Source organism: Charadrius vociferus, unplaced genomic scaffold (genome assembly GCF_000708025.1).
Source record: "Charadrius vociferus isolate BGI_N301 unplaced genomic scaffold, ASM70802v2 scaffold7, whole genome shotgun sequence".
Taxonomy (NCBI): domain Eukaryota; kingdom Metazoa; phylum Chordata; class Aves; order Charadriiformes; family Charadriidae; genus Charadrius; species Charadrius vociferus.
The window spans coordinates 6,350,051-6,373,740 of NW_009649308.1; the positions used below are offsets into that span (position 1 = coordinate 6,350,051).

Genomic DNA, 23,690 nt, shown 5'->3' on the forward strand with positions numbered 1-23,690 from the left:
TTAGAGCTCCTGAACCAACACTGCTGGGTCTACATCTGCTAGCAGATATATTCTGCTGTATATTCTACACTGTGGTCTGAGGGACACACCTGGAACTCTATATACCTTCAGAGCTCTTCCCTCCCTGTCCCCCATACTTGTTTCAGAGTTGAGTGACAACTCAGACATTCTCTATGAATTCAGACCTTTAAAAAAAATATTTCCTTGAATAACAAGTCCCAAAGACATAATCGCATTTTGCACTCCCCTGAGAGTCTCTTCAATTTTATACATCCCTGGTGTTGAAATGCCCAGAACTGACTCGTCAGAGAAGCCTCAGTGACATCTGCTATATTTCACAGATCCTTGACAAGATGCATGTACCCAGCAGCCCAAAGTAGCGTTTGACTTGTTGGCTCCATTTATCTCGTTTACTGGCCCTTAAGGTCCCTTTCAGCATTACTGCTTTCCAAAGTAGTTCCTATTAAATATTTTATATTTGGTTACTATCCCCCGCACAGAGTCTCGTTTGGTTTCCTATGTATCTTTGTGGATCTTTGAAGTGTTCTGTATTGACTTCTCTGTCAGCAATGATGTTTTTAATGTCTGCAGCTTAAATATCAGATAAGCACATTTCTGACATCGTTCACTGCAATTTCGCATAAAGATCTTCATGTCTCTAACACGGATACTGTGGCGTGCTACGCTCCCCCCAGCCCCCACGCTTCAGATATTAGAGGCGACCAGCTAAATGTTAATATTCTGATCAAGATCTATATTATCTATCATTTAAAAATTAAAAACAATATATTTAACTATACTGGGTAATTAAGGTTTCTAAACATAGACAACAGCAATAAAGGGAGGAAGTGCCACTTTTAATGGGCTGCTCCACTTCCCTATTTCAACTGTTACAACTTTTAGGCTAGTGGGAAACAAAGGTTTCAATAAATTAAAAATATAAAAAACAATTATCCTTGACACAATAAAAGCTTTCTTATGCAGAAACTAAACATTTGTGCAAATTCTGACCCCATACCATCTTAATAACAGATAAGGATAATAATGAAGCTCTTCACAGTTAATAAAATTCTGTATCAAAGAGCTTTACGCATATTATATAAGGCTCAGAATGAACCCGTGAAAGATAACAGAGATAAAATAATCAATATATGTATACCATTTGGGTTCTTCAGAGGACTGGCTCATCTTTTAACCATATCTGTGTAATGTGAAGTAAAATAAGCCTTAATTTTGATGAGAATCTATTAGCATTCTTGTAATACAAATAATAAAAATCACTGCCTGGAAGCTCTGTTTAAGAGATTAAAAACTACCCAGTGATCAGGTTAACACAGTTAACTAAAACCTTTGCTTGTGACCTGTTTCTGTGACAGTGTCTTATTCTGATTAGGACTATTTTTTGTTTTTTTCCTACTATTCCATTAACTGATGAACGTCATGGTCTATACTGAACATAGGTAAGCATTTCAAAGTAATACCACACAACCTATAAAGAAGAGCCAATCCAGTGTTATGAGCACAACCAGAGTATTTCCAAACATTTTAAATTTCACCCAGCAGAATGGGAATAACTACGTCTTTCTCATCACTACAATCTGTCATGTTTCAGCCTCTGAAACAACCACTCAGTGAAACTGGGCTTTCTACTTCTTCTCTATTTCTCTTCTAGGATGACTAAAAATTTCAGTTACAGTCATCAGCTTATCTCACAACTGAGGTGAACCAGAAGCATGCCAGAAGCATGTCTCTAACTAACCCCCTGGGTGCCCTCATACTAGTAGAAATAAGCTGCATTCAAGAGAAAAGTCAAGAAATTCATTCAAAGATGTGGAGTTATGAAATGCCATTGAATCTGGCAGGCATTTCAACTCAATCACGTTAGATTAGTAGAGGGTTAGTTCTTGGTTCTGCTATACTTAAGGAAATAAAATGACCGATCAGAAAAACAAATACATTAAAATATTTGTCATCTGTTTTCAGATTGCTGTCTCTAAAACAAACATGGAGAAACTATTTTTAGAAGTAATTAAATCATCCAAACACAGTGGGCCTGTAAGAAAGACCTACTTGTAGTGGGGAATTTCTAGGCAACTACTTATCTTCTTCCTGCTCTGGTGGCTCACTGGAAGCATCCAAAGAAGGGTTCAAATCTGAAATTACCAACACAAGCTGCTTGATGGAAGCCCGTGGAAGAATTCCTCCAAATACCATTATCATTCATATGAATGGGAGCAAACGCTCGACTGCCCAGTCAGCTGCTTTTTGGGATGTTTTCTTTTCTTGTATTTGTACATGGATCAATACATGAAAATAAGAGGAGGAATTCTCTAATCTGAGGAACTTTGAAACACTTTTCCAATTAATTGAAATTTTGATGTATCAGTTGTGCAAGTCAAGCTAAAACCAACAGCAAATTTATCAACTGAGATAAACAAATTCCACGCTTTACACCTGCTTACCTTTTTAATTTGCGTAGCGATTGATTTCAGTGCAACCACTCACATTTATGAGCTATATAAATGCTCCCAAGACTCAAACTGTTTATGCTGCTGCACGTAGCCGCTGTATCGAGACAGAGCAAGTGTGTATTTGACACCTACCAGAATAGGCAATGCAGCCGACCCCAAACTTGCAGCCTAGAAGGCGATGCACAAGGAGGTTGACGTACACTTCGAAAGATCTCTCTCTGCATCACAGGAGTATTAGCAGGTCCTCTAATTCTCCAGGAACACTTGTTTCAGAAAATTATACAGATGTTTTAAAACTAATTTAACACTTCATGTTTCCACTTCTTGAGTTAGCTGGGTTTTTCAGCTTTACCAGCACACTGATAACATATCTAGGATTCAAACTCAGAGTATTATCAAAGACTTCATCGACATCATGACAGAGATGTGTTGATGTCCTCAGAGGACATAGGGAGATGTTAAGAGAGGCAAGCAACCGCAGAACATTATGGCAGGAAGGAGGGAAATCAGCAGGATGGGAAGCTCCTACCATGTGTTTTTGCAGCTATGCTGAACACCTGAACTACACAACTACACTTCAAAGAGTTCTCGACTACTGTTTTTTTCCCACTGGCATACAAAACTGCAAATTACATCATTACATACTGAAAGGGCAGTAATGACAGGGAGAGCAGTGCAGGAGACTTGGGGTTTTTGGTGACGCAGAGAACTTCGGTCAAAGACTATCATCAAAACATGATCTGAGTTGGCAAAGCTAACGGCCAAACATCTCCACTTTCCTTGCTGCTTCCAAGCTGGCTGCAGGTTATGCCTGTTTCTGCGGTCTGACTCCCAGTGCAAATTTCCCCAGGTGGGGACCTACAACCTGAGCTGTGCCAGCTGTCTGCAGCCTCGACCAATTTACATCACTTCACAGCCAGGAATTGTATTTTGTTTCACGACTGCACAAACCTAAAGTTTTGGAAGGAAATAATCTGAAACCATTTGAAAATGGCAACTCACTGCCATTTCTCTTAACACAGGCTTCTTGCCATAAAGTTGACCACGATTCAGTATCTTAAGAGTTCCTACTGAGCCTGAGAGAGAAACCTACTGAAACTGCAGGCTTTGACATAGCTTTCTGCAATGTGAAGGAATGTGTGCTTTTTTCTCTTTTTTTTTTTTTCCCCAAACAGAAGGTAGGTAATCATTCTTTCTAATCTGTTACAGAAGCAACAAATGAACAAAATTCTACAAAGATTTACGCAGAAACCCAATTGATTTAGACTGTTTACTTATTATGGCTCTTTATTTAACATTAATAAATATTATTTAAATTCTAAAGTAATTCCATATGTTTTTGTATGAACAGCTGTAGTATTGTTTAAAAATGCATTCAGTATAAAATAATCTTTCTACTATTTTTTTTGGTGTTATTTTCCAGCTCTTTAATGATTTAGGGTTTTTGCCATTATTAGCCACCAACCAATTTATACGATACCTACAGGAAAGCTCAAAAAATTCAGCTATAGTTGGCTGGTAAAGTACAGAAAATGCTTTCTATTTGATGTTGTATTAAAAGGAAATTGGATATCACAAGACTAAAATGGTGATGCCAGCCAGAAAGATATTTTGAGACAAAACGCACAAGACTGTCTTCAGAGAAAAGACGTAAACAAAAATGAGTGACTGAAATAATGTGGACCACTTCAGACATGGACAAGAGGTACTAGGGATCAGAAATGAATTATTATGCTCTAAAATGATCCAATAAAAATCGAACTGTAGTGCAGTAATCAGAAAATGTATTGGAAAAGATAGGTTATAAAAGGAAAAAGGAGCTTTCAAGTACTGTAGGTTATTAGCTACTATGGAGAAATCCGTATTCAGGAGATGATATTTCTAACAAAATATGCACACAACCAAACACAGCTGAATTTGCTGTTCAAAAGGAAGTGAACTATAAAAATTAAAAAGCTAGAATGGAGGCAGAATCACAGGCTAGAAGAAAAATAATCAATGCAACCATCAATAGGAATGTCGAGATGAACACTGGACTGACTGAACACACAGCCACGCAGGCTTGAGGAAGAATGACTCAATTATATTTTTTCCCCACGGGCAAAGCCATAAAAGATAGTTGTAGACACATTGAGCACATCACAAAAAAGCATTTGGGCAGCGCCCCTTGTTAGAAAGGAAGAACTGCAATTCTAAAAGGTGAATAATTGCAGAGGCTCTGGAAGAAAACCGCTGGGGCTGTATCGCCGTTGGCAGCAAAGCCCTGGCAGACTGCAGCCACCGTGCCCACCTTCACCAACGCTCACCAGCACTCGCTGGCCCACTAACTTGCACAAAACGGGAGAGAAGACCTCCCTTTATTGAAGCAACAGGGCAGAACAGCTGTGTTCTTCCAATTTCTGAGCCGGGAGAGGGAAGGGCTGAGGATTTTTGAAAAAGGCACAAAACCCTTAAGCGGTTTGATGCTAAACCGGGGCCGGGGTGAGGTGGGATGCAAAGGCTTCCTCCTGCATCTGTGCCACAGATGAGCTCTCACATTCTCTTCTTATCAAAGTAGGCAGATTTCTCAGGACTGCAGCATCCCTTACGCCCGTGGCACCGAGAAGCCCCCAGAAGCCAGCAGGGGCTTGGCAGAACACCAACAGCTAACTCCGAACTCTCTGCCTGAGCAAACACACACCGCCCACAGCCGAGGGTGGCATCTTCCTCAGTACAGCAGCTTCCAGCTCCTCTCTCACTACGCCACTATAGGGTTCTTTTAGTCACATTCAGGCTACTGAGACAAAAAGATATCTTGAGAGTCAAGACAGCATATTAAGACCTGAATAAGTTGACTATATTGTTGCCCCATTCCCTGAAAGGGAAATCCAGGTTGCAAAGCCGTACATAAACATGGCTTTTCATTTATGCTGAACTAACTTGAATGAGCTACGACAAAGAAAATGTAACTCCTTTTACTTAGCAAGCCATGACCTCTGGCCAGTCCTCAACCAAGATTTTTATAACTATACCAGGAAGGAAACCACCACCATGCTCACTACCTCTATCTCGACCTTTCAAAAGCAGTTTCCGTCACTACAAATGAGACTTCCTCACAATCACCTTCCTTATAAAAGGAAATTATGTAATATTCTGGGAACTTTTTATTAGTCTCTTGAGAAAAATTCTCAAGTACATAAAAATAAATGTGGAGATTTTCCCTTCATTGGGAGCTTTATCCCTTTAGAGTAAGAGTTCCAGCCCTACCTGTGATCATCATCATAACCTAAAAAAACCTTTTTGACAACGGATGACAGAATGCAATCCATAGCCCCCCCCAAAATGCAGCCGTATTGCAATCAGTAAGATCTGGCTCATGCAGACCACCAGCTAGAAGAAATCACAAAATACACCACTATCTTATGAAAGAGTTTGAGAACCTGCAACAGTAGCTGTTATTCAGGTACATTCTGCTGCTAAGATTTTTGTGGTAATCAAAAGATGCAAGCATCCATAAATTGTTTTGTCACAAAGAAAACAAATGAGAAGTCTCTAGTGCTGAGCTGTAAATACTGCACCACTCATCAGATGCCGCGGCGATGCACAACTAGCAAGCAGTGCTGTTATGGGATCCCGACGTCAACAGTTCAAGCAGATTCAAATCAAATAAGATTCAATTCAAGTAAACTACATCAGATACCTCCAGTTGCACAGTGAGAAAGTATGTTTATACCAAATTATGCAGAAAAACTTAAATTCAAAGCATGCATTATCATTCTGCCACTTTACAAACAGTAAAAGACTTGCTCTAAAAGAGCTTAGCATGAAAGTTTGCTGTCTCAAAAGCACTGTTTGGAGAAAAGTTAATCAAATATCATGTCCTCAAACCAAAAATGGCAATTGAAATCGCTGTTGGACAAAGCAATGAGAAGGGCACTTAAGCGTAAACAACACTTAGCATGGCTTTGGTACACATAAAAGTGCATGTATTAGTTTATATTTTACATTTACACAAAAATAATTGTAGGCAGAGAGGGAAACTCATATTGCATTTACAGTTTAAAAGCGACATTGAAAGATGTGAATAATACCCTTTTAATTAAATGGGTTTTGCTCCACTGACTAATCATGGAAAACCTGGGGTGTGTTGGTGGCACGAAGACCCCTTTTTGCTTGCTATCTTTCTGTAAGACAAAGGTATTGTTTGAGAGCGTAGGAGAGAGCCACTTAATACAGTTACGAACACTAAACAACCCGCCGGTGAGTTCTAGCTAAATGGAGTGACAATAGGGTGAAGATCCTACAGGCAAACCCACCACACCACACAGAAACTCTCTCTTTAACATCAGGTTCATTAAAGAAACGGCTTCAGCCATTCCCACAGGAAATATAATTTTGACTCTTCCTTGGCCATGGTATTTGATTGATAGTAAATGTTACAATATTTTGGAAAAGACAAGAATAAATCACCACAAAATATTCCAAGCTCATTTACAAATGTGAATTAATTTCAGCTTCAAAGCAAGTGACATGCTTACTACATTAATGTAAACACGCCCAAAGCAACATTTGGCAACGCTCATTACAATGACTGGATTCAAAAGCCAACAGAAAATTAACAGTTCATCAGTAACATTCAACTGTTCCACAAATATGCCCCCAAGATAAGACAACATTGGCTGCATCAAACTGGAGTTGTACTCTGCAGTATTTATTAGCATAACCAATGCTAAAACTATATGGCATCTTCAGAGAAAGAAAAACAGGGAGAAAGTCTAGTAGCTGGAGTCACAGAAAGTCAAAATCATTGATATTCATGTGTTCACACTTGTTTAACATGCATATCATTTGGGGATAGAAGGACATTTAATAGATATAAACATTTCTCTCTTAACTTGCCTGTAGTTAAAATACTGATGCTTCTTCCTTCTTTAGTTTCAGTGCACCATGCTGTCTTGATTACATTTCTAATGATGTCAGAGAAGATATAAAATCCCTCTAATGGACAAAACCGATGAGGTGGGGAGGGAGGAGTGCTATGAACCATAATAAATACTATATACAGTTTAAAAGTACCCTTAACTTTTGTCCCCTGGGTTTCTTACACGCTTTTGATAGTTTTTAGCAAGGTTTCTAGCAATAGAGCTGAACAACCCCAACCTGACGTCCTAAGCTATCCTCACTTCCAGGCATTTCCTCCCACATACGTGTCTTTTAGGAAGTGTGGTTTCATGGAATAAAGGAACCCCCAGCTCACTGGCTTTCCCCAGCTCCTTTTCTGGATAACACCCATGGCAAAGGAACATAGTCACTTCACAACCTTTGGTTTCTGCTGCCCAAAGGGCTCCTCCTCTGTACTGCCAACACATCTCGTGGCGAACGACTTATGATCAGATGCTGACACGTGCTGCTCAATTGAAAGTCAGCGTTGTGAAGCACTCTACAAAATCTACATTGCAAATCATCTGGAGTAGAAACTTAAGATAAAGAAACAACACCAGCAATATAATTAGTCATCAGAATATGTGAATCTAATTAAAATATTACTCAAAAACAGCTGGTAGGGAGAGGAAGCAGCCTGCAGGAATTATTCAGTACTTCTAGACCTGTATTCTAGAAGAGCTAATTATACACGATTCCTCTTATGCTCATGTTACAAAATATAAAGTCAGGGTGTAGAGCTAGGTAGATTAAACAAAACAAAATTAATATCTAAAATACTGCATTTCATTTCCTAAGACCTGTATATGAAAGTGAGTTGAAACAAGCAGTATTCAAACCTGCATTACTCTGTACAAATGAACTGTAATTTCTTATACAACTTCCCATTCCTATCCTATTTTCTATTGCAGAAATAAGAAATAGTCTGATATGTTTGGTTTGGCTTTCAGCCTTAGAAGACTATGAAGGCTGCACCCATGGGAAGCAGCCACTTTCTCCATTTTCTGTTTCTTCTAGATGGTCCAAGCAAAGCTCTTTGCTACTATCAATACTTCCCCCATTTGTAAGATGAGGATATGCTAATGTTTGTAACTGAATAATACAAATTTATGCTGATCTTCATCTTACTCCTAAGCCCAAGAGGAAATGAAATACTAACAAATTTGAAAATGGAAGATAAGACTTTCTCATGTAATTTAATACACAAGGAATTAAATGGGTAAAAATGAAAAAAAGGCTGAAGAGGAAGAATGAGCAATCTTTTGTCATCCATGGTAGTTCGACAATACATTCTTAGAAGATTTCATACTGTCAAGAAGAAATGATATTTAGATTAAACCTTGCTAGACCCTAAAAGGATAATTTGTCAGTATTTTCCACTTTTCTGCCAATCCTGTACTCATTTGCTAAATTCCTTCTTTTTATCTCACTTACAGTAATACAGTTTGGAATAACTGAAAAGCATTTTGCTAGAGGAAGAAAAAAGCTCTAGATATCTTTGTATTTAAGACTATGCTGGCTGAGGGTATAAGGAAGCAAATTAGAGTAATTTGATCTTATTTATCTAGTAGCCTTACCTATAATCTTCTACGATCAGAGTTCACAAGTTTTTCTGTTAGCCTTATTTTGCACTAATGTTCCACTGGCAGCTTTCAGCAGAATATCGCAAACTTTGATGAAAACCAGGTGCCAACTGTCAGGAACACTTACATCTTAAGACATATAAGTGGGAATTGCTTATATTTCAATATAAGTATTAAACTAAACCAACATTAAACTAAAATACATAGTTTATTCATTTATTCCAAAGGATATACATATAAAATATAACTGCAGGTTGTTTCTGTAAAGCAGATTTCTGATCTTCTAATACATTTTAAATTTTAACCAAAAGAGATGAGAAATAAAACGTATTATAAACTTAATAATACACCAACGTAAAAAAAAATCAGGATAGACATGTTGCTTGTTCAGAATGGAAGTGTTCTCAGCAACAGCCTAGTCCAGAGATGTCCTCATGTAGAATTCATGGTAAATGTTTAACAACAGAAGAAGTATTTAGTTCAGCGTCCCCCTAGTCTCACAAAGATTGCTGAAATGAAGAGTCAGATAATCCTCACACTTTTGCACTGCAGCACTCTGAGGGAAGGCAGGCCCTTCGCTGCCTATCCATCCCATCTCATCTCTTCCCCCCGTGGCAGCCTAGATAAACCAAGTTCCCAACAACTGCAGCAGCACTGCAACATCCTTTTGCACTGTAAAATACTTGTGGAAATACTTTTGCTGCATACTCATTTCCATCTGAGAAAGTCAAAAAGATTTAAAAGAAAGAAGGAGAAATGATTTATATTGCTACAGGCTCCTTAGGCCACATCCACTACCATTTCTGCATGACACAGGGGAGGAAAGGCAAATGATTTTTTTTGAGCTGTAATGCCAAGTTACTCATTTCTGGGATAAAAATTAGACCTGACTGTTCTCCTTAAGCTTCCCTCCCTCCCTCCCCTCTTTTAGCTACCCATGAAAGAAAACAAAACTGTAGGGCTAAAAATATTACCCAACCTTGTGCAAATGCACAGACACTTTTTTCTATGCTGTGGGTAAAGGTAATTTGGATTATGGAATACAAAAAATATTTCTGCTATATTTTAAATACTGTTTCATTATCTTTCATGTAAAATATTAAATACCGTTTGATATTTGTCTTTAAATTAGTGTTTGTTGTACTTAAAAGAGAAACACAAGAAAGGGAATGTTTTAACATTATGTACTGATTTTAATACACCATATGAAAACTGTAAAGATTAAAATAGCAGATATGCAGATGCAATGCCCCTGTTAGTCAGAAAAGTAATGAAGATAGTAATTTTAAAAGGCAGAATTTTTCCCGCAATATTGACAAACAACAACTCAACATTAGCTGAATTTCTATATATTAGCAATTTCATAAACGGTTTAAATACCAGGGGCAATGCAAGATACTGATCATGGTATTACAACTGAGGTGACCTTACAGTGCTTACAGAAGCATCTCACACCTATCCAAAGCAATTCATGTGACTTACATGCTTCCTTTGAGACAGTACCGTTTCCAGCGGAACCACCCTGAGGGTCATCAAAAGCATCTTACACTCTTAACAACACCAGCAGAGCAGTTCCCATGTCAATGGGTGCTCCAATGCTCCCCCAAAGGCACTGCAATGGCACTGCAGAGATTCATGCGCTTCCTTTGACACTGAGGAGGCTTCTTTGAAACAGCAGAAGTAACACACATAAATACCGCCTAAACGCTAGAGGTGAAAAAATCACAACAGAAGCAAAAGAAGTCTTTTATTAAGGGAATATTAATGGCCCTTTTCTGTCAAATATCTGAGAGTATCATATCTCAAATATCTGACAAGCTATAGTAAACTCCTGAAGTTGGAGGAATTTCACCACAGGGGTTTTGCATTTTCTTTAAGAGATGAGGTTGCCTTAGTCTATTTGGTGACTAAAACCATCCACCAGACAGGACTGGACAAAGACGAATGCAATCTGTGCCACAACAGAAAGGCAAAGTAAAGCACACTAGGAATGAAGAGAAAAATACTAAATGGCACAGATGAAATGGGAATAAAGATTGATGTTTACCTTCATATTTTCAAGGCTACTTACACACATTTGACCTAACTGCTCTATGTGCAAATTAGTAACTAATTTTCTTAATTGCACCATTGTAAATAGAGAGTGACAAGATATGGAAATAACTTCAGATACAGCAATCATTATTACAAACACAATCCTGCATAGAGAGTCAGTCACTTGCATACTTCTTCTCAGAGCATGTATTGTTATTATAATGGAGCTGTTGGTAATAATTTCCCGGAGAAATGAGAAAGCCAGAGATCAGCTTAATGCCTGGCTTGTTTATAAAATAACAGTAAATAACAGCAACATTAATCCCAATGCTCTCCCTTTCTTGCATTAAACACAAGACTTTTATGAAGAGCCAAATTCAAGCCTAATTTAAACAGGTGTGAATTCACAGTAGGTCTATTGACACACACCATAAATTAAATCAGAACCTTGTCCTCAGCTAAATCCTCCCCATGTTTGAATAACGACAGCATTCACAGAGTGGCGTTTCTCATACAGCATCAGCAATTCCAGTATTTCTTTTACTAATTAAGCATCTTTATCCCTTCAACAGATACTGTTATGATACTGAATCTGAAGTGCAAAGAGCTGAGGTGACTTGCCCAAACTCACCCATCTGCCCAGCAATCAAAGTGAAAAAAAACCCCAGAGATTTAGGGAGAGTCAAAAGCTCTGTTAAATGGACCACTGCTCCCAGGGTATAAAACAAATACTTCAGTGAATTACACAAGATTAATCTTACATGTTTCTATGTCATTAAACTCAGCTTTGATCTGTAACCTACTGATTCCTCTATTACATCCACTTATTAATATATGGCTAATATTATTATTCTCTCTTTGCGGTCTGCTGTTTAAAAGTACTGATATTATTAAAATTATTGTTCAAATAGAATCTGATCCTGTACGTTATTAAAGGTATTATTAAAGAAGTTTCCTAATAATTTCTGTGGGAAAAAGGAAACAACTGTATTTTTTCACAGCTGTTTTTTTTTCACCTCTTGCTTTGTTTTTAAAAAGACAAATATGTTATTAAATAAAAAAATCCCCATGCCAGTTCTCAAGCACTCTAAAGCTGCATTCCATGAGCAGTCTAGTGGTATTTCAGCCTGTACTAACACCCTAATTTCTTGCCTACAAATCTCGAAGTAGCTGTTGTGAGTTGGCATAAAATAACGCAGCCAAAGGAACTGAACATGAATCTGGCTCCAAGACTGAGTGCGCACTTCACAGTACACTCATCCAGCACTGAGAATCCAGGGATCTGCTACTGGTCCTCATTACTTAGTAGAGAAAAAGTAACTAATTGCATAAAAGCATGGAAGTACACGTCAGGAGTAAGCCAAGCAAGCCAGCCTTTAAAGTACTTCTAAACAACTTGACAACCTAAAACTGGTTAAAAGCTGTGTTATTGTAGAAATGGCTCAAGTTCCGTACTAGCTCTCAGCTGAGGTGTAGGAGCTACAAGTAGAAGAGTTGATGGTTGTGCAAACTAGTCAAATGTGGCTCAGAAATGGATTATGGCATGACATGAATGCATTTGAGGTGAAATTCATCACCTCACAGCTGCACAGACATCCCATAAAGCAAAACATAAGAAGTGCAGGAACAATTTAATAGGGAAGAGTGTATGGATACAAAATAGAGTGTAGTCTCCTTGTTAGGACACTAGATAGTGTGGGATGGAGATGCCTGTCACGTGACGAAGTTTTACATACATGTCTGAAGATCGCCCTTTTTGTAGATCAGGGTTGTATCCTCTCCTGGACCACGGCTTTAGTCCAGAAACAAAGAAATAAATAAAATTGCCAGCTCAGTAATCTGGCAGATGTTCTGATATGCTGCAATGACAGATACCATTGTTTCAGTGAATTGAGGGTAAATGCAGTCTTCTTCAATGGAACAAAGTAACTATTTTTGATATTGTTATTTTGTAGTGCTTCTGCCTGAAATTTACATTCACATATTTTAGAGTAACACTGTTCTTGTTTAAATAGGGCTATTTATACCATACCAGAGATAAGCAATGATCCCCAAGAAACTGGTCATTCATTACTTGCAGTTAATATATATTTTGCTTAGCCTCAGGCAAAGCTGAAGGCAGTTTGTGCACTAATAGGCTATTATTAGTTGCCATTAACATTGACAACACTAATTTAAGTGGGAATGTTGGTGTTTCACGCAATCTGTTCAATGCTGCCAAAACAACCGGAGTATGTTTAAACAGTGATTATCAGAGTTGGTGTGTCTATGAAGGAAAATAACCCTCAAATAAATTCTCAAATTGGGCTACTCAGAATACATAGTGAAGGATATATTCTTTGCCAGGGAACCTCCTGCTAGAGCTTTGAATGAATGTAAGAAATTCAAGGAATATCTAAACAGAATAAAATTTGCAAAAGTATATTTGCTTCAGACCAATGTAAAGCAAAAAAATGTCCTGAAAGCAGGTCTACCAGGGTCTACGCACTTTGTCATCCTAATGTCACCACAACAGAAGCTGCATTTGTAGCAGAATTGTGCTCATAGAGGAAGAAAAAACAACCCCAACAACAAAAACGAACTGAACTTTTCAAAATACAGACAATAATAGCAATTAGTTTTCTCAAACAATGCAACAACTCTCTTCCTCATTAAGTTTATTCCAGTTACAAATAGCTGTGTTCCCATGCCATCGGCTCAAGCCTTCAAAAGCCAAAATTTCTAAATACCTATTTTTACAGCAATTAGACAGTACCACGGAAACTAGCATTTCATGGACTTCCAGCAACTGATCTTATGCGCTCACCCATTTTTGCACCACAGAAGTTACTGGCTGGCACAAAGGAAGTCTGCTTCCAAGGCAGGGACTGAGAAAGATAAATGCAACACTTGTGGCTCTCTGATAAAGCCTCTGGCACAAATGACTGCATAGAAACAGAAAAATGTGCCATCTATTACTTCATTTAAGTAGAGATTTATGAACTTCTGTATTTAAAGAGTGCTTTGTTACTGAGTGCCAATCCAGATGGAAAACACGCTGCTCTCTGGATTGGGAATCTTGACTATGAACTTACCTGTGAAGTACTAGATAATATAAAACAAATATAGCTCGAACAATCATTGTCTTCAAATTTATCCACATTAACTTTCAAGACTGTAATTATTATAGGGATGCAATGCCACAGGAAGCACTGATACCTGCTCTCTCAACCCTGCCTGGAGGCAACAAAAGAGTTCGAATGAGTTGGTGCTCTCAGTTTCTCTCTATTCCGACTTATTCTTGCCCTCACTTTCCTCTTCTAACTATTCAGCTAAAATTTGTATTGCAGTACCTAAATTTGTTATAAAGCTTACAAAGAACCAAATATGAAAGCCACATGCAAAAGGTCTACTCCGCTCTAGTCTAGAGAATGCAGTAATTGAGTTTAAATCGATTAAAATCATTCTCTGTGACAAACTTTTAGAAGAAACCACTCCATTCTTTGTTGGTGAAACACAATGATTACATGTCTCTATCTTAACGACACTTAACCCATGGTTCCTGCAACGTGGGACGATGAAGGCCACGAAAGCATTTCCTTTACTACCTACAATAATTTTCATCTATAGCAAGATGACTTACTTAGTGCAACTTGTATGACTAGCAAAACTTCATGAATACCCAAGGGGCACCACTGCATTCCACGCTGAAATACATAACTTGGTTATATGCTTAATCTCTCTAAATAAATCGACTTCCCAGCACCTAAAACATAACTGTATTTCTTAGTTTGAACAATACAAGTATGCACATTCCTTTCTCAGGTACCATTCCCTTTAAACTATTTTCATAGTTAAGGGCCAGCCAATTCCAGGCAGACCAGATTAAATTCCTTCAGCCACCACCTAAAACCAAATGTCCTTGAAAAACACGCCAAAAACCCTCCAACGCCAAACAAAAAAACCCCTATGCAACAGCACTTTACAGAGGATGGATCCCCCAGAGAACGTGGCAGAAGCTGGAAGAGAGAAGGCAGCCGTCCATCCATCATCGCGCAAATGGGGTGGCATCTGAAAATGAACTGATTCTAGCAACGTGATACAACGGGATAGTGCAGAATACTTAATCCTCAAGGGAGTATCTAATAAAAAATGAGCAGTGCACTGAAACGTCTTTTTTTTTTTAAACTCATGCAGATAATCTAATGTCTTTGAACCTATATTGGACAGCATCACTGGTACTGACAAACATGCAAATGAAATTATAATTAAATTACCAGCTTCGTATTTGACAAATTCAAAACACATAACTATAGAAGTGACATTCATGACTGAACTCTCTTTCATCTTATGACTATAGATCTACTAAAATATATCCCTGTCAACACTGAAGTTCCAGTCTGCCACTTTCACTGGTTCCCCTATCTCTTATCCAGTTAAAAATACATATTTAACTACATTTTGACCTGCCATAACGTGTAGCTATTAAACACAGAAATTAAAATATGAGCTAAGCTTGTTGATCTTAAGCATGATAAATTTGTTTACTTACTGTACTTTTTAAGGAAACATTTATAGCAGATTTTCACCAATTTTGATGCAGAGATAAAACTTACTAATTCGCCCTGTTACTTAATTAAACACACATTTTCGCCTTCTACGACACACTAAAACATAAGAAAAGCAAATAAGCAAAAAGATTCCGAAGGAGAAAAATATTTAAAAAACCCAAAGAAAAGCAAAAATAACCCCCACCCCAAAAAACCTAACCCAGAAATCCACCCTGCATATGCAGAGAAATAGAGGAATGAGATATGACAAAGACCTGTTCAACCTGTCCTACTGATAAAGGCATGTCTTCAGGCGTAGCCTGAAATTACAGCTGAAGAGAGCATTTAGGATTCCAGGTTGTCTTTCTGAAGTCACCTGGCAGTAGAGTCTTAATGCTACGCCCAGAATCCAGCACATGCAGGATCAATTCTACACAAAATGAGATATAAATGTACATATATAGATTTATTTTCGAACCTAATTCATAGGCCACTAAACTCAAATGATAAATGTCCTATGACATAAAACTGGAGAAAATGGGCATGTAATTACTCTCTAAAAGAATGACATTTTAACAAAAACTTTGTTTCGGTTTTTGTCTTATTTTCCATCTGCACTATAAATACAATGCACGTACCAAACAACCCTTTCACACCTTCATATAATACAGAGACCTAAGAAGGAAGGGGGAAAAAGAAAGAAAACAAAAAAAAAAAGAAAAGAAAGAAAAAAGGAAAAGAAAAAGAGAAGTAGAAAGCTTCAAATAAATTACTACTTCTATTCAGTACATTAGATGCATTTCTTTATTACCATTCTCCCCATCAGACTTCCTTTCATGGTCAGTGTCAGTGAGGGACAATGCTGAGTTTGCCCGGCTTGACAAGCAGGAGCTGTGTTCCGATTTCATCCCCCTCATCCACATCCTCAGGGCATGATCCGGGGACGCACCACCTTCTGTTTCAGTATCCACATCTGAGCCCACCTCTAGCGGGTAACTGTGCTCAGCTACACCGTGTAAATCTGTTTGATAGCCAGAGCACAGAATATGGGGAGTCTCACAGAATTCCATCTCTGGAAAAAACAAAAGTTCAGAAAAAAATTTAGCAGTGAAAAGAAATATACCTTTGATTTTCCTTTGAAGGATCTCTTTTGAGAATTAACATTGTTAATACTATTAGAAGACTTTTTTTGGTCAGTGACTCACCCTGCTATGTAATCTACTATAATACAACTAAAAGAGTGCAAGTCTGTAAAATATATAATACTGCACTGTAATTGTGCCTTTTGTCTGATAGAAATATATTATAGCTCAAATATGTGTACACACCCACATGCTGATAGCGGTACATCAGTTTACACCTGAAGGGAGTACTTACAAACACAGATACTTACACGGGCTTTTTTGCCAGAAAGGCAACAGCTCTAAAACTAATCTCAGTGTGTTTTTATCATAGGGAAAGTGTAGCAAATTTGCAAAGAGGGAATTTACAAAATATCATTTGAAAGATTTGGTTAACCATAGAAGACAAAGAAAGGGAACTTACCATTGGCTTGCTCTTTGAGAGTGCTGTCCTTGCATATTCACACCAGTGGGTCTTGGTTCTCCAGTGCTGGTGACCTACAGGAACTTCCTAGAAGAGCAGTGACTACTGGGACTGTACAAGTGCCATCTCATGACAGCAAGTGATCAGAGATTTTAAAGAGTTGTACAGTGCTCAATACTTCAGTTATTCTTACTAAACACCGCAACTGTAGGGCAGTAGATATCCGAGGACAAACAGAAGGTGGACAGGACCCATAATGTGAATATGCAGAGGAAACATTCTCGAAGAACTACAGGTAAGTAACACACATCAGCAAATTACAACTTCCCTTTGAGGTAGCCTCTGCATATTCTCACTTGTGAGAATCCAATTACAAATGCAACTCCCAAGGAGTAAGACAAGGAGTTCTAATTAAATAAAGATTACAGAACTGCACTCCCTAATTGAACATCAGACCTGGGATGCCATCTTGAGAGACCAAATACAATATCAAACATGCATACAGTATTCTTTCAATTTCTAGAAAGAAACATTAGAGACAAGAGTCATTGAAAGAGACTGAGGACAAATATTCTCTTCTACTGTCATCCTAACTAAAGCTTTAATTTGCCAAACTAATCCACTTACCAGCCAGTGAGAGGAATGGTTCTTACTTTAAGCCCACTCTCCGAAAAAACAGAAAGCCCTGGTATTTTCTTGAAAGTATCGACCAAAATCCACAAACCAAACACTAAACTAGAATATGCTGAGGTGGCTCAATTTTTAAGCCATCTGTCTCTCTATATCTTTCCTTTGCCATCACATTCATGAAGGTCTCAGTTGTAGTATTATGTATTATATCCACAAGAAACAAGCTCTACTTGTCTTAATTAGACAGCACGGACCAATCTTTGTATGGCACGAAGACTGCAGATACTGAAGTTGGACACCGAACCATCACAGCTGCATTACACTCCTAACCTTTACTTTCTTTTTGACAGCACTAAATGAATAAAACCACCTTTACACAAAATATATATATCAAATTCAAAAAGGACTTATACATAAACCAAGAATTAAAAAGCCAGCAACAGTCCCAGATGACTACCCCAGAGCTTAGTACCAATGAAACACAGACGGAACCATCTAAGCAGGCTGATCCCACGCCACCCTGGAAGGACTGCATTGTTCATTTAAATGGAGGCTGTGGATGCCACTATTTCACCAAACATTTTTCAGTAACGAAGAGGTGAGCCAATGCCTTCTTGTGAAACATCTGATTGAAAGTTCTGCTTAACTGAGCTGAGCTACTATAAAAAAGATGACAGGAGCTTCACTCCGCATACTGCGCCTGTGCTCTGAAAGAAAGGGGAAGGCCAAATCTTGCTAGCAATGAGCTAGCTCGTCGCATGCAGGGGTATAGTCCTGACTGCCCACTCCATCAAAAATTTATGATGGTTAACATATGCTTTAGCAGATGACATAAAAAAGAGGAATAAATGTATACTGGCATTTAAAGAAGTATATTATCAAAGAAAATTAAGATTTAGCTGCTAAAACCATATAAAAATCAAGGAAAGTAAATTAGGCTCATACATTTGGACAGTTGTACCTAAAGACACCAGCAAGTCTTTAGTGCTTCTCATAAGCGCTAATGAGAAGGTACTTCCAAAGGGGGATATTTTATTGATGTACATCAAGAAAAATTTATAGTGAAAAACACACTTAATTCTTTCCTCATGAAATAAGAGAGCCAACAGGATGAAGAAAGATATTTGCCATGAGGCACGGGTTGGAACCTCATCCTCTGAGCTCCTCTGGGGAAGGACCTGAGGAATAAAGAGTTTCTTTCTTTCTCATAAATTTCACAAGTCAAAGAGTTTCCTGACAGTGTAACCTCCTTTTGTGATCCCTTAGCTGCCTAATCTGCAAATTTCATTAGCCTTAATACTGGTCTCAATTTTGACCGAGGCCTACACTGAAGAAATAACCTCCAATGAAACTGCCCCACAACTTTTTTTTTTTTTTTAAATTAAATTATCTCAAAAAGCAGTATTATTCTTAAGTTGGATTTCTGTCAATCACAGCCACATAGGGTTCTTAGAGTATGTCTCTGTCAATTACATTACACCTTGTGATCTCAAGAAGCATCTTCTGAACCCCCTTCCCCTTCAAAGCAGATTTGTACTTGTTTTCACCAGCTGAGGAACTTCTCATAACTTCATGAGTCGTGTCAGCTGCTGCCAGGTCCTCAGGGAGCAAGGATGCAGGCACTTCTCTACACGGATGTCCACTCTGGGCAGATGTCTGCCCCTGGCAGCCTGCAGCCCGTGGTCTCCCTGTACGCAATTGCGTACGCCAAGGGGAAAATTCATCCCAGTAAATCTCACAAATGCTAATTAGATTACACATGTTTAAGAAGCACAAAATTTACCCTTCAGTCTGTAAGTTAATTCAAAATTTAGAAGCTAACATATTCAATATTTGAGCTAATTTATTTTCGATGGAGCAAAAGAAAGAGACTTTTTTATACTATAACTCATATTCGACTGAAGTTTAACACAATATATTGCCTTAATAGTCTATTTCTTAAGTATACAAGCCTTTGTAGTATTTTAACTCCCACAGGATGCATTTTCTGAAAAGCACTTAGAATGCCAAAAGTGGCTGCTTTTAGTCTGCATATCTAACCTTGTTACCTAAAATACTATATATTTCCACAAGGAGATAAAGTTCAAGTGTTGATTTATGATAGATTTAGTCTTACCAACAAGATACAGTCACAAGAGAAGTGAGGCAACATTAATATGAAATTCAAGTTTTTGCATGAACTGTGGACAGAGAAAAAAAGGTTGCAGTAATGAATGTATACAGAAGATCATGATAGCATTTTCACCTCTGGGCCTTGTGGAGCCTACTGCAGCACAGCTGTTAAAAATACAAGTATTTTATCCTTCCTTGATATTAATTTCTTCTTACTAAAAGTAACGTATAAAGAAACGTAAAGTATCTAATGATTAAGAAAAGCAAAGACAGCTGGGTGCGTTAAAAAAATAAATCAGCATTTCAATTAACAGATCCCTTTCTTTCTACCTTTTAGCAACTTAATTTTCCTGAAAAAACAACCAATCTCTTCAGAGATGAGCAGTTAAAGAGAAGTCTGACTGCACTGGCCAGCGGCGCCCTTGCTATTTAAGGTTGAGGGGAGGATTAGGCAGGTGCCCGGGCAGCCAGCTCCAACCCTGCCCCGGCTCTGGGCACCAACACAGAGCTACTGAAAACTCCACACACACTCACCAACTATTTCTTTACTACAGCACCAATGTGGTCACCGGTTCAGTTAACAACCTACAGTTAGGATTTTCATGCGTATATAAAACATTTATCCCAGTGCACCTTCAGGACTCTTTAATTGTTTAATTGCCCTTTGCATAGCCAGGAATAACTGTGTGCCAGCTACTCTTTCTGCAACTCTCTAGTTCTCCCGACACAGGCAAAAAAAAAATTAAAAAATTACCCAAGTGAAAGGACCCATGGAGGTCCTGCTCTTCAACTTGGTATTTCTACAGACCTAGTGGGCCTGCAGGACTCGTGGAATTTCCACACTGTTGACATTTGCCAAGATTTGCTACTTTCAACTAACAACTAACTGGGAAAGTACATAAATATTTATTTCAATACATAAATATGTAAAATAAAGAGAAGACTGTTCAAACAAAGTAGATAAAAGAGAACCACAGAACTAGTATATAAACAGAGATGAGCATAAAGAGCCTTCCTTTCCAATTTTCCTATTCCCTTATGGAAAAATGTTATTTTGTATTAATAACAGAGTGACAAGTAATACTTAAATTACTTAATGCACCTATCTGTTCAACTAGAGAAAGAGCTTACAGGAAAACAGAAATTATTTATAAACTGGAATAGTTTGGCAAGTTGCTATTGCGTGCTTTTTATGAACCCTATCGTAAGATTAAGCAATTCTGAGTAACATATTTTAAAAGTCTCTTTAGATGTCATAGATTTGCAAATGTATTTTATCTTTGATTCTTGGTACGAGGTGGTTCTTACTATGAGGATGCTCCCTGCCCAAACACACACAAAATCAGTTCTCTAGATGAGAAGGTACAAATTGCTCTATCTCTGCAGGTGTAAAACTATAATGGCGCCTAAGTAGCTCAAAGGCAAGGAGAAAATATCAGTGTCTTGGAATTTTAAAGCCATGGTAATGATTTTGGGCCGGTCTCCTTCCTCTTTCACACTGGAGATTATTTGAGAATACTGGGAATGCCAGAGTCTGGGGAGCAGATCTGATGGAAAGATCCTGAACAATAACGGAAGGAATTCCAGAAAGGCAAATAATAGACAGTAACCTGAATAGTGTCACAGTTACGTTAGTTACCGAGCTGGTATCTGAAGGAGTGATAACGGGAATGCAGGGGAAAAACCACCCCAACCACACGGCTTTGATGTTGGTGTAGGGTTTGGGATTTTCTAGTGTTACACCGCGATTTTACGTATGTTTTTTCACACTCTGAATTTACGCCAATGGTTTAACCAGCAAGTGTATTGTATGTGTTTCAAAATGAGTAGGAAGGCAGACCAGATATTTATGCATAAGAGACTCAGAGAAAGAAGGGGAGGGAGGGAAGAAGGGAGGAAGAAATGTAAACCAAGTGGGGAAAGTGAAGTTCACATTCACTTTTGGAAGCAATACATATGCACCCTCCTAAATGAGAAATTTTGAGGGCTATTGAGCACTCTGCTAAATTCAGTGTGTTCAACGGCCCTTAAAATTTCTCATTACTCACCTGAGGACCATGGTTTACTGGCTGTACACTAGACTTGAGAATTAAATGGGCAGAGATCTTAAGCTACTTCATAAAGTCATTCATGTAACACAACCTGCTAGATAACTTTGTCAATGTCTTTGTGTGTTCACATTTCATTTAGTCTAAGTTCTCACTTGTTTCCATGTTGAGAACGTGCCACATCATTCCTAGGACAATATAATTCAAAGACATTAAACTTCAGTAACCATTCATATGAAAATCATTGAGGAAGAAGCCAAAACTCAATTAATTTGCAAAAACACATTACACTGACTATTAATTTGCTTTAGAAATCTCATGTTTATCACCAATTACACTATTATCACAGCCCAAAACACATTCTCAGCTGCCTTTATTTTAATAAAAAATTGATATACGTGTTACACATAAATAAGCTGCACATAAAAGATACCATTTTAATTTTTATGTTTATATATCAAATGCATTGTATTATATGTTTTCTTTTACTGTATCTATGTAGTTTATTTTCTTAAAGTAATCTCCAGTTACCACCAGAGATGCTAGAAAGTTAAAAATAACAGTAATAACAAATAAAGGAGGAATAAAAGAAGAATCAGAGTCTACTACAACACTAAGGAGTTTCATGAAATTTGCAGATTAGGCAGCTAAGGGATTAGAAAAGGAGGCTGCACTTTCAGGAAACTCTTTGGCTTGTGAAATTTATGAGAAAGAAAGAAAATTTATTCCTCAGGTCCTTCCCCAGAGGAACCCGAGGATGAGGTTCCAACCCATGCCTCACGGCAAATATCTTTCTAGTCCCTTCTTCAGATTAATTCTTCCAACTTAAAGAACGAGGGCAAAAGCAGATTGAACCTATTTTTAAAAATGCTTCTGGAGTTCTCAGATATTAATTTTTATTTTAATTACTATTAAAATCAACACGAATATGAAAATATACTTCTCAAATTCTGCATGGAAATCATCCTGATCCTATGAGGACGTAGACAAACTTTCTCTTTTCCCAGAAGTGAAATATTTTTGTAGATCATTGGGCATTTTTAATGTTAGAGATTTTGTTTTTCAAGAGTGACTAGCAAGATGGCAGAGAGAAGGCTTTTGGAGCTACAATATGCATGCAGTGGGTCTCAGTTAATTTCGGAAGAAACACTGTCATTATCAAATTGACTCAGAATTTAATCCTTCAAGTTCAAATACATGTTAAGTATTGCTGGCTACAGCCTTTCCTATTCCTGAAGTGTGGCTTTATGAGGCAAAGTACTTCCATTCACAAGATTCTGTTAAAGAGAAATTTCTATTGCAGGTATTCATAAATATATCTCCTTTAATGAATTTTAGAGTTATAAAACCATAGCGAATGCCAGGAGCTAGCATTTAACCTAAATTTCTCATAAAGGAAACCTAGTTAATCTCAAATAATGACCACACTAACTCTACCCTACTAAAGACAAGAGAAAAAAAAAACCTAATTATCACAGATGAGAAAGAACCTCAATATCATTTGTGAGGATAAATGAAGTTCTTCTAACGCTACAGTTGAAATAGAGTTTGGAAAAGCTTGTCTTACAATACATTCAATTACAATTTCATTCTCCATATGCAAAAATCTATTAGGAAATAAGAATTTTCAGGAAAAAAAAATACTTTCTCTTTCCAAAAACTCTATTCTGAGAGTTAAGAAAAGCATTACAATTTTCTTTCAAGAATTTTAAAGGTTCCTCTGTTCTGAAATAATTTTTGAGCTACAAGCTTTGGCATGCGTGTATGTGTTTCAGGGAAGCAATAGACAATGGATCCTTTCTAGCCACAGCCTCTGCC

At 37.8% G+C, this 23,690-nt stretch overlaps 1 protein-coding gene across 1 annotated transcript in view; it reads right to left on the bottom strand.

Moving 5' to 3' along the window:
• Positions 1-23,690, bottom strand: part of TENM1 (teneurin transmembrane protein 1) — a 246,047-nt gene that overhangs the window by 200,193 nt on the left and 22,164 nt on the right. Inside the window, exon 2 of the mRNA XM_009889346.1 lies at positions 16,349-16,609. Within this exon, the coding sequence (XP_009887648.1) occupies positions 16,349-16,609 (261 nt within the window). The remainder of the gene's footprint in view (positions 1-16,348; positions 16,610-23,690) is intronic.